Source organism: Brachycentrus maculatus, unplaced genomic scaffold, assembly GCF_059751285.1.
Source record: "Brachycentrus maculatus isolate JH-2025_06_01 unplaced genomic scaffold, ASM5975128v1 h1tg000119l, whole genome shotgun sequence".
NCBI classification, from domain to species: domain Eukaryota; kingdom Metazoa; phylum Arthropoda; class Insecta; order Trichoptera; family Brachycentridae; genus Brachycentrus; species Brachycentrus maculatus.
The window spans coordinates 3,061,749-3,075,000 of record NW_028280872.1 but is presented as its reverse complement, the minus strand read 5'-3'; the positions used below and the strand labels follow the sequence as shown (position 1 = coordinate 3,075,000).

Sequence of the window (13,252 nt, the reverse complement as noted above, 5' to 3'; positions counted from 1 at the left end):
TCTTCTACATTCATTCATCTCCTTGATTCGATTATTTGGTCTCGTCACCCGGCCGCTTTCAAGTATTTGACATACCTGATCGTGCCAAGTTTTCCTCGGTCTTCCTAGAGGAAGACCGAGGAAAACTTAGAATAATTGATTTATTATTTAGTCCTGTTTATGTAAAATCTGTCTTTGCAGATTATTATAAAAAAAATGATGTTTATTTCAATTTGGTTAGTTAAAATAAACGCATAAAGAAGTTTCACTTGAAAAATTATAATTACACCTTTACATGTCAATATAAAAAAGATTACGATATGACCGCTAAATTTATTTATCGTAGTTTCCTAATTGAAATCATATTTCTTGAACAAGTGTAATAAATTACTCAAATTTAAATAAACAACAGTCTTTCAATAATTTGTGTAGACACATTTTACATAAATTTTATTTATGTACACATCCTTGACCCAATCAGAAAACAGTATAGACGAATTAATAAATCAATTATTATTCAATCATTTAGTATTTATTTAATGTGGGCTGAACGTAAAATAATAAAGGAAAAAGAGACATTCGGTAAGGTTTTATCACCTTGTATTAATTTAAAGGTAAGTTGAACGTAATAAGGGGAAAAAGAGACATTTGGTAAAGTTTTATCACCTTGTATTTACTTTATTGAGAACTGAACGTAAAATAATAAGGGAATAAGAGACTTTTGGTAAGGTTTCATTCGTATTCATGTTAATGTGCGCTGAACGTAAAATAATAAGGGGAAAAGAGATATTATGTAAGGTTTTATCACCTAGTATTAATTTTAAGGTAAGTTGAACGTAATGAGGGGAAAAAGAGACATTTGGTAAGGTTTCATCACCTTGTATTTACTTTAATGTGAACTAAACGTAAAATAATAAGGGAAAAAGGAGACTTTCAGTAAGGTTTCATTAGTATTCATGTTAATGTGAGCTTAAACGGCTCATTATTAGAAATAGGTATCAAATTGTGGTAGAGTGGATTCGAACCGAGAAACTCTGACTAAAGAGTCCGCAACACTAACCACGGGACCACAACTCGACACTACAATGTTTTGAACAATTCTATATATTTCTTCTCAAATGAAATACAAATGTATTAATTGTTAAAGCTGATTTTTTAGAGTTAATTGCAAAGAGTTTTATTGACATCTGTAATGGAACAACAATGCAATCGGAAACATTAAAAATGCTAAGTGAAATCATCCATCAAGAAGCACACTGTCCGCCATTAGCAATATCTAGTATTGCGTGAGTTGCTGTTAAGTTCAATAGATGGTGCTGCCATCAGATTTAAAACATTTTTAAAATAAGTAATTACCTGTGATCGGTATATAAAAACACCTGACAAGATATGGTATTTAAAAACACGCGCGTATTCGTACGCATCGTTTTAAAAAAACAATCAAAGCATTCGGTGAACAACTTTAGGAGATGTAAGATTTTGAACAAACTAACCTTTACATATTTATATATACTCGTAGATATAAACCTATACGCAGTCATACAGGAGAAAGTGACCAAGTGCATTTTTTACAAAAACGTGATTATTTACTATTTGATATCTTTCTAGCTTAATATTGCCCTGAAAAAATCCCAAAGAATTTTAAACTCGGAAGTATAATAAATTAACTTGTTAAAAATGACTGACTGCATTGGTGTTTATTTCCTTGCCAAGAAAAAGTGACTTAAATGGCTCTCCTGAATATTTTACGTTTTGTTAGTTGGTCACTTTCTCCTGTACGACTACGATAAACGAGTATATTACCAATCTAGAAAACTATGACCTCTCGCGTAAAAAAAAAACAATATACCACTCCATACAAATGTAAAAGAAAATTTTGGACAAATTTTTAAAAAATATTTTACCCTATCAAACATTTTTTAAGTTCTGACTCCATTTCGACCCGCAGTCCTCTTTATATCCGAAATTTAATTATTCTGTACAGTATTTGCATAAAACACTTGATTCATACATAATCTTGATTTTAACCAAGGAAGTCCATACGAGTAAGTAACTTGACATGACACACTTCAGAGATCGCCTCAAGTGACGAATAAACACATTTTAATTTAAACAAGAGCATTTATGATTACCATTTTAATACGAAAAATAAATATTGAATCAAGTTTTATTTATTGTTTCGGCATTAACTTTGTGGTAAGACATGTTACAATAATTAAAGAAAACACTTGTTTTATACCACTTGAGTTTTATTATAGACTACATGTTTCAGAAGTTAAACTTCCATCATTCAGGTCTGTATAGGTCAGTTATTATACAGACCTGAATGATGGAAGTTAAACTTCTGAAACATGTAGTCTTTAATAAAACTCAAGTGGTATAAAATAAGTGTTTTCTTTAATTATTCAATCAAATTAATAAATATTATTTATATATTTTTTAATATATTTATATATTTTGATTTATTGTATCATGTCCGCCTGCGTAGTGCTATGGTCAGCACGCTCGGCTGCCGTACTGGAGGTCCCGGGTTCGATCCCCAAGGGGGGGTTCAAATAAATATGTGTGATTTTTCATCCTTATATTTATTCAATATAACTCTGGACTGGTACCTAAAGCTGAGGGCTGATCAACTTTCCTCCGTGTGTTAGCGATCAAGATAACACTGCGTTTATATGATACAGTGCCCTATCCATCATCGGGTGCGAATAAGGGTTTGATGATGATTGATGATGACTGTGTCTCAGTCAGGTAAATTGAAATACAAGAAGCAAAAAGCAAAAAAGCAAACTTCAATAAAAAATTTAATTTCACAATGCTAGTAAAGCAATAAAAATATTACTAATCCATGAAACGACAATGCAATCGAAAACATTTAAAATGCCAAGTGACAACAGCGTCAGGAAGCAAGTTGTCCGCCATGATCAATGTTTACTATTGTATCTGTTCCTATTACATTCAAAAGATGGTGCTGCAATAAAGAAAATACGTTTCTCAAAATAATAAAAGCATAACTCTAGCTATCACAAGTCAAAAAACACATATAAATAAATAAATAATATTTGTGGATTTATCCATATTAAAATTTGACTAGAATTTAAATAAAGTAATTTAGTAATAAAAGCAGAGGAATGTCGAGGAAAAATTGGCATTATCAAGTATTTCAAATATGTACTTGAAAGTGGTCCCGTCAGTACAATCGGCAGGTATGTATGAGGATGTGCATGAATGTGGAAGAAGCGAAGATTGCTTGCAATAACAGATTTTGTGATCATTCATGCTTCAGGTTCAGTTACCAGTTCATGATAATATTGAATAAATATTACAGTGAAAAAACACTCCCCTGGGAATCGAACCCGACACCTCCGGCATAGTAGCTAAACGAGGTAACCACTATACTATGAAGGCGTATTTACTTACTATGTACCTTTCCACTTGTTCATTTGACCAATATACATATCGCTCACTCCTTTCAACAACGTCATATATGTATTTAAAAACTTTGATTGATTGATTGATTTTTCAGGAGATCGTTTTTAAAGTTTAAGAATATAATAAAATGTATTAAAAATTAAAATCAAGCCACTTATTGAACTTTTTACCGCGCAACAGATCTTTTTAGGTAAAACCTGAATGTTTTTTCTCCATTTGAAAAATATTTTGTTTATTTAAAAAATTACTAAAACAAACTTTTTCTTCAAAATGCATAAACGACACTTTCTGCCCTGTAGCGGGTATATATTAAGTTTAAAATATGCCGCTTTTGCTGGGATATAGTACATTTTCTGGACATTTCAAAAACGTGCACAACTGAAATTTGACGATTTTTTTATAGATCGCTCACTCCTTTCAAGAACGTCATAAATAAAAAAACTTGATTTTTCAGGAGAACGTTTTTAAAGTTTAAAACTAAAACATAATGTATTAAAAATAAATATCAAGCCACTTATTGAACTTTTTACTGTGCAACACATCTTTTTAGGTAAAACCTGAAGGTTTTTTCTCCATTTTAAAAATATTTAGTATATTTAAATAAATAATTAAACAATACCTTTTCTTCAAAATGCAAAAACAACATTTTCTGCCCTGTAGCGGGTAAATATTAAGTAAAAAATATGCCTCTTTTGCTGTGATATATCACATTTTCTGGGCATTCCGAAAACATGCACAACTGAAAACTGACGATTTTTGATTTTTGACGTTCTTGAAAGGAGTGAGCGATATGACGTTGTTGAAAGCAGTGAGCGATATGTTTGAACTTGTTGCTTTGTGATTAAAAAAAGACTTTATCAGCTTTTTATTTTAGATGAGATTTTCCATTAAGAAATGAAAAAAATCAAACGCCCATAAAAATAAGAATGGATTTTTTTGATAATCTTTCTCTGAGCTAATCCTACTCCAATTATAATTACACATTACGAAATGAGGGAAAAAATGCATCGGTGAAACCAGATTATAATCGTAAGATGACGTACTTTGACATACTGCTGACAAATTATTATTAATTTGTAATAGGTATTTTAACATATGTCTAGAATATGAACGTGTACATTATATTAATTTTAATAAATTTGGTATGGATATTTTTTTTAATAAAATGTATATATAACTTGTTTAAGTACTTTCTATTGTTGAATTTGAGGGTCAATTGATTAAATACACGATTAATTTTATTTTTCTATTTAATTTTAAAACATACATTTTTTACTTATACAACGTATTCGTATATTATACAATATGTATTCTGCCATATTACATAAATACAAATAAACTGTTTTACTGGATACATATTGTATTTTAAGTTTTATTAAAGGCAATGGAAGTAGGTTTACTTAAAATAAATATACGATAGATAAAATAAATTTAAAAAATCATAGGTGCAAGATTTCGCAAATAAAATAATAAAAATATTTTTTTTAAAGTAATAAAGTTAGTAAAAATTATGAGAATATTTTGTTCATTAAAATTTTTACCGCCTCTATAGTGCATTTGGCTACCATGCTGGAGGTCCCGGGTTCGATTGATTTTTCAATATAATATTTATTCAATACTTGACTGGAATACCCTGGACTGGTACCTAAAGCGCAAAGCTGATCACCAAGATTCACGTTTTTAGCGATCAAGATAACACTGCTTATATACGATGCAATATATGAACCGTTGGTTGTGTGTAAGAGGTTAGAAGATTCATCAAAGAAGTAGCGACTGAGGTCTGCTTTTTTATCTATAATTTCAACTAAATCTTAAATCGAAAGAAATTCAAATAATCCATAAATTTATCAATGTAATTTTGATAAATAGAAATATTTTTTAAAAAAAATAAGGTAATTTAAAACTAAACTTTTATTTTACACGTAAATACGAAATTAATTTTGTATTATGTTTATTTTAAATTTTTGTCCGCCTCCGTAGTGTAATGGTCAGCACGCTTGGCTACCGTTCTGGAGGTCCCGGGTTCGATTCCCAGGGGGGGTCAAATAAATATTAATGATTTTTTCACTGTAATATTTATTCAATGTCACCCTGGACTGGTACCTGAAGTGAAGGGCTGATCACCTTTCTTTCGTGTGTAAACGATCAAGATAACACTGCGTTTCTATGAAGCAACGGTGCCCTATGCACCGTTGGGGTGCGGATAAGGGTTTATTATTTTTTTTTATTTATATATATATATATATATATATATATATATATATATATATATATATATATATATATATATATATATGTATATATATATATATATATATATATATATATATATATATATATATATATATATATATATATATATATATATATATATATATATATATATATATATATATATATATATATATATATATATATATATATATATATATATATATATATATATATATATATATATATATATATATATATATATATATATATATATATATATATATATATTGCATATATATATATATATATATATATATATATATATATATATATATATATATATATATATATATATATATATATATTTATATATATATATATATATGTAAAAATAAACATAAGTGATTAACCTTCTAGTATTTATTTAATATTACCCTGGACTGGTCCCTGAAACGCAGGAGTGATCACCTTGCCTTCATGTAAGTAACAACCGACATAATTTAATAACACTGTGTCAATATAATGCAGTCCCCTATGTACCATTGGGTGCAGATAAGGGTAAGAAGAAAAAAAAATATTTTGTTAAAGCGTCTTTCAGAACGCCCCTCATCTTTTTCCTTTAAATCTCACTAGAAACAATATTCAACCTTGTGTGCAATGTGTAACAAGAAAAACTAGATTACTATTCCTTGAATTAAATGATTCGGCACGTACCTTTATGGTCATATTTCAACGTGTAGGACTTGACCCCACTATAATTTAATTAGCAGTTTGTAAACACAGCTCATGGATTATAGTAATTTATTAAAATCGATAAAATTATCGATAGGTCTAATCTTGATCGAATATTGAAAAAATTGAGAAAAAATATTTTAAGACGTAAGTCTTTAAATACTTTTCTCGAATTTCACGGGTTTTTTGGAGTTATGGAGTTCTGCAAATCAAACGCCAAATTTATAAATATGTATATATTTGCATATTTGTGACTTTATAAATGAATATATCAGCACGGACAACAAATACAAAAAAATACAATGGATAAAAACCGTATTTTTTAAATTTTAAGATAAATTGGCCGTATAACATTGAAACATGATGCCGTGAAATGTAAAATGAGGAGAAAACGATATTGACTTTTTTTTTTGGAAAAATAAATTACCTTAATTTAATTAATAAAAAAAAAGTACCTTACTGCACTTGAAATTATGTGATTGTTCTTATTTTAAATTACACAAAAGTTTAATGATATATTTATTTTAAAAAATCCTTGTTAATAAATTATAAAAAATAATACAATTTATAATCAACACCTACTCTCATTTAAGTAAGGTAAACCTCCTTAACACATGACGAACATAACCTTCATTAATCGGTTACTTTTATAAATAACAGTTCTCTTACGACACTAATTTACCAATATCTGAATTAAATATAACATTTTAAATAAAACTTATACAATCATTTTTACATTTGATTTTTATATTATATATTTTTTATCATATACATACGTATTTACAATTTAAAATTTACAAAAATGTTTCCTCATTGGGAACATAGCGATCATTTTACAAAATGTTTTATTTATTTAGTTATTTGATTAGTTATTTGAGTCATGCAATCATGGATGACGTGGCCGAATGATATGATTTCTTTCAAATCTACTCACCTCCATATATATATACATATATATATATATATATATATATATATATATATATATATATATATATATATATATATATATATATATATAAATTCGCCTTTCATAAGCTGTCTCATATCTTAGTTGTAAATTCTCCGAGTTGTCTCAATCTATGCAAATTACTAGCACAAAAAAACTGATATATTTTGACCACGTGGCGCTTTCAGTAACGTTCTACAGTATATCAAGTGATCATCTAAGCTAGCCAATATCATGTCACAAGTCCTGTGAATGCCCTGACTTCAATTTTTTATTCTTCTTTCTTTTAAAAGATGCTTCGTCTCCATCTTAAACCAATGTCTTGGTTATTCCTGAAAACTGTCAGGGAAAAATTCTACACACTCAGATATTTTTTGCATTTTCTGATTTTACGCTTTAGATATACGATTATTTACCCCATAAAAACAATGTTTTATAAAATACATTAATATAAAAACAAGGTAACCATCACGTCCCTTCACCGCGAGGGTAGGCAGAGAGCACACCAATCTGTGTGCAAACATTACCAACAATCTTCGCCTGTTCCACATTCATTCATCTCTTATACATACCCGCCGATTGTAACATTTCCTGACCTGACAATGCATATTGACCTGTATTTGATGACCTGTATTTGAAATACTTGATCATGTCAATTTTTTCTCGGTCTTCCTCTGCTCTTATTTCTAATTATATTTGCCTCATAAATTTGTTTCACCGTTCTTTCTCCGCTCATTCGTTCTACATCTCCAAACCATCTCAAACGCATTTCTTAATTTTATCGATGATGCTTATCTCAGCCTTGCATTTTAGCCATATTTTACCATTCCAACATAAGGAATAATAAATTATTTTAGGATAATTTAAATAGCGCCATTTTCGTTCAATACCTACTATCTTAAGGGATGATCAAAATTATTGAATTTAGCAAAACGTAATAGTAGAAATCATTTAGGGGACATATGCGTTTTTTGTTTTTTTTTTCTAAAGATCATCTCACTTTTACTGTTTCTAACTACTGGTCAAAGAGCATTCCATGCCATCGGTCCCGCAACAGCACTAGCACGCTCGCCAAATTTAGTACACTGGTTGTGAGCTTATAATAACATTTGTTGTGTGTCCAAATCCTTGCTCACAAATCTGGGATAATCTGCTTAGAAGTTATTTTTTTATATTGATATTTCATCATAGATGTAGAAGAATGTGGAAGTCTGGTTATTTACTAGGCTAAGAACCTGGCATAGGCTGATTTAAGTTATTTTATATACACGTGTAACATTCACCATTCTACCCATGATTATATTTTAGTTTTTTTTTTAATAATTAAAAAGAGAAATAATGTTTTTATTATTTACAAAAATAATAAAAACATTATTCTAAGCGGCTCATTATTTAAAATAGGTATCAAATTAAAACAGAGTGAGTTCGAACCGAGAAACTCTGATACAAGAGTCCGCGAAACTAACCACGGGACTACAACCCGACACAATGATAGATAACCACACTAGCTCAAATTTTAGAAGTTGAATTTATCCTTCAATTGGCACCTTGCTTCACCTGCTAGTTCTTAATGCCATCTATGGTCAATTTTCTACTTTTAAATCCTGTATGCATTAAAATTTAAATACATGGTAACCTTAAATAAGAAATTATAGCGTTCAAATTAATCAGTTTACAAAACTCGTTGTCCATATCAAAACATATTATTAATTATAATTCAAGTGGAGTAAGAATCCATTATGCGTAAAATCATTCATAAAATTCAATGTCAGTTCGTAAAGTTTTTAATGGAATTTGAAATTAGTTATACATTCGTTTCATCTTCCGGATTAAATAAAAATTTACATAGCTACGTAGGTACTTATTCATTATATTCAACAGCCATAATTCTTCGTGTTGTGAATGACGTTGTAACATGTTATTTGCAAATTGTGTGAAATTTAAAAAACCAACCTGATGTTTTTTTTCATAAATTAATAATACAAATGTAGGCAAGGCCTTACGTCAAAACCACTTAAGTACCTTAAAAGGGCGGGATTATCAATAGCCCGCAATTTAATTTTCTTTAAACTCAGGTAATATCAACGTGATTGCGAGTATTTTTTCGTTTTTTTTTTTTTTTTAATTAAACAGATAAATATTTTGTATTTTTATTATTTACAAACATGCTTCAATTTCGTACTATTTCTGTGAGCCTAAGCGGTTCATTATTAGAAATAGGTTTCAAATTGTGGTAGAGTGGGTTCGAGCCGAGAAACTCTGACACAAGAGTCCGCGACACTAACCACGGGACCACGACCCGACATTAATAAACGGTTTTCAATAGAAAACCATTATGGAAAGCTTAGGAATCCAAAATAAAATTATTAGCCGAATTCCAGTACATATTCTAAAAACAAATTTTGCGCAGACAACACGCATGGCATCTCGCGCAGCCGGTCAAGTACTGACATTGTATATTTAAGAGTACACCCTCAATATTATTCCGTAACGTTTGGTGAAACGGTTCTTTTTCTTTTTTTTTCTTTTTTTAATTAGTCCGTAAAACCCTGCTCTTTTGGCCGATCTAGTGATTTCAGCCAATCAAAGAGCCTTGTGTATCTTCTTAGGATATGCAAAGGTCGTGTGCAACCAATCAGAATCCTTCATTTTCGCCAAAATCATCACTTTAACCCTAGATGACTGAACTATATTTGTATATACAATGCCATTTGTTGATCGCACAATATTGACATACTTATGTAGTAGCTGTGCGGAATAGTCATTTATAGTTAAAAGTCTCTTACATTAATTCCTAATAAACCAAACACAAGTGTCATGTAACCGGTTCCTATTTTTAATAAATACATTTTATTAAGTTTTACGTTTTCAATTGCGCAGTCCGCCTGACAAATGTTTAGTTTTTAAGGGTTAATTTGCATCGGCTTTAAATTGCCGGTTTTGTTGTTCAATAATTGGTAAATAAGTGTCTTCGTTGAATGTCAAGACCTAGCTAAATCGCTGTCTCTAAATATTTCAATTAAGTTCCAAGTTTCCGTCATACAATTACAAAAAACACACTGAAATAATTATTTATTGGATAATATTAAAATATACTCTTTGCGGCAGTCAATCAAATTTCTGTGGTAGCATACAGCTAATAATAACCCAGAGCTATTTACATAATACTATGTTATACTTTAAAAATAATAACGCTATCCACTAATGCAAGTATAAAATAATAATATATCAATCGTAATTGGTCCCGTACAGCAAGTTCTGTTGGCAGTTTGACATTTGGGAATGTGTCACACAACCTTGCTTTCGTTTCCCGCCGGCGGGACCACGCCTGCGCACTCCGACCAGTGTTGCCAGCGTAATCATGATAATATCGTACGTACTACGCAGGTACCTACTTGACTTAGCTCGAATATCTCAGGGCCAACCGGACAATTTTCCGCGTCCATAAAAATTTGAAACAAAATGAAAAAACAATAGAATGCGGTACGTAAATTAGAACATGAAATCGTGCGCATTGAATCATATTAAATTCCTTTCCAGCTACATATTTAATACTTGTCGGTGTCGGACTTGTATATTAACCTTGTAGTCATTAACGAAATCACGGCTTTCTTAATGTATTAACTCGGAAACGTGTTTTTTGCATTAAAAATTCACGCCTTGTTCTTTAGCACCGAGTCAGTAATCATGTTGGCAGCAGATAAACACGCTCGTAATGAATTTTAATTAAGTAATTTTTTGTACATATTTATATCTTTAAAATTAAAATAAACTAATAATTTATGCTTTTTCACAGCAGAGCAGTAAGCGTGTTTGCTTAAATACATGACTAAGATATTGCAGTTGGATAATACATTTTTCCACATAATGTTTATTTTTCTTCGATTATTATGTCGTATTGATGTTAAGGAAGCAAGGAGTGTATGAGAGGACAGAAGAGTGTGGCGTTCCATCCTCTCTGCCTACCCTGCGGAGAAACGGCGTAATGGTAGTAGTAGTAGATATCTAACCGAAAGTAAAGCAATATTTCCATGGCTATACGCTTAGGAATGTACAGCACATCTCGAACGCTACTTGCCTTAATCGTCAAATGTCTGAAAAAACGTTAAAAATACGAAAGGATGAAAGCGCATACAATTGAAGGATTTGTTTTGATGGCCCTTATTTCTTGTTCGCAGATCGTATTCCTTGTAGCCGCGGCTCTGGCCGCCCCCGCCCTGAGCGCGCCCTCCTACAACAACTGGGCCGCTGCCGCCGCCAACATTGTGCTGAGCAATGACGGCAGAAACGTGCTGGAGACCCCCGAGGTGGCCAACGCGCGCGCCGCCCACCTCGCCGCGCTGTCCCAGGCCCAGGCCGTGTCCGGCCGCGACAACGGACCCCAGGACGACGGCTCGTACGACAGCATCTGGGAGAAGGACTCTTACGACGCCCCCGCTCCCCAGTGGAACGCCGCCCCCGCCCAGAACCAGTGGAACGCCGCCCCCGCCCAGCAGCAGTGGAACGCCGCCCCTGCCCAGCAGCAGTGGAACGCCCCTGCCCAGCAGCAGTACAGCGCCCCCGCCCAGCAGCAGTGGAGTGCCCCCGCCCAGCAACAACAGTACAGCGCCCCCGCCCAGCAGCAGTGGGGTTCTTCCGCCAAATATCCCCAGGCCAACATCGCCCTCTCCGCTGACGGACAGCACGTCCTCGACACCGCCGAAGTAGCCAACGCGCGCGCCGCCCACCTCGCCGCATTCGCCGCTGCCCAGAAGATCGCCGCTACCGCCGCCCCCGAACAACAGCAGTGGAACTCCGCCCCCGCTCAACAGCAGTGGAGCGCTGCCCCAGCCCAGCAACAGTGGAACGCCGCCCCCGCCCAGCAACAGTGGAACGCTGCCCCCGCTCAGCAGTGGAACGCCGCCCCCGCTAGCCCCGCTCCCGCTCAGTGGAGCGGAGCCCCATCTTGGCAGTCCGCCCCCGCCCAGCAGTCCTGGCAGGCCGCCCCCGCCCAGCAGTCTTGGCAAGCCGCCCCCGCCCAGAAGTCTTGGGCTAACGCTCCCGCGCCCATCCAACTGTCCCAGGACGGTTTGAACGTTCTGGACACCCCCGAGGTGGCCGCCGCGAGGGCCGCTCACGCCGCCGCGCACGCCGCCGCCAGCGCGCACTCCGCGCCCGCCCCCGCCCAGGCCCGCCACTGGTAATCTCCCCCCTCGAATCCCCCCACCCTTCTCTTCACTGCCGCTCTACAAACATTGTGATATATAATTAATACGCCCTCCTCCCGACTATCCCGTAGTCTAAGAATGGACTCCTCTCGACTCCAGGCGAACCCGAAGGATGTAACTTATCTCCGGTAGATGTTTCCGACATTTATTTAAGTTTCATTTTAAGTTAGGATAAGTGGGGCCTTTCTTTGGGGTTCTTGACAAGTTAAGGGGCGCCTAAAATGCCCCTTAAGCTGAAGAAAGGGGGTGTCTAAAATGCCCCTCGATCTGAAGAAATGGCGGGGACTCGCGTGCTAGTCCGCTCGGAGCATTTTCTCACTATTATATTATATTTACAAATTTTAAAGAAATTCCATTCGTCTTGAATTATTTTATTATTTAATAATTATTTTGTTTTATTCGATGCGATGTCTCTCGATGTGTATAATAGTATAAATAATATATTTATGTATGTATTATGTCATATTTCATATTTTGTTTGTACTAGTACATTTTTTTTTATTTATTTTATGTTTATTTTCTTTTTCGGCGCCTTTATACTATTGTAAAATATTCTTATGAACAAAAAGACAAAATAAATTAAAGCATTTTTTATGAAAAATGAATTTATGTTTAATTATTTCATCACCATCACGAATCCGTCATCTTTATGACAATACCAGCTGTACCTAGCCACGCGTTCCTGTGGTTCAGTCTGGTTAAATGAAAATGAAAGAAAGGAGAAGGCACATATTCATAA

General features: G+C 33.6%; 1 protein-coding gene across 1 annotated transcript; it reads left to right on the top strand.

The window, feature by feature from the left end:
• Positions 1 to 11,460: 11,460 nt before the first annotated feature.
• Positions 11,461 to 13,118, top strand: LOC148309673 (pupal cuticle protein-like). The gene has a single exon (XM_088259673.1). The coding sequence runs from the start codon at positions 11,461 to 11,463 to the stop codon at positions 12,487 to 12,489; it is 1,029 nt and encodes a 342-aa protein (XP_088115799.1). The 3' UTR covers positions 12,490 to 13,118.
• Positions 13,119 to 13,252: the final 134 nt, after the last annotated feature.

Bases quoted from the DNA above. Each gene is read 5' to 3' on its own strand.
- LOC148309673 (XM_088259673.1), top strand. From the start codon at position 11,461: ATGGCCCTTATTTCTTGTTCGCAGATCGTATTCCTTGTAGCCGCGGCT.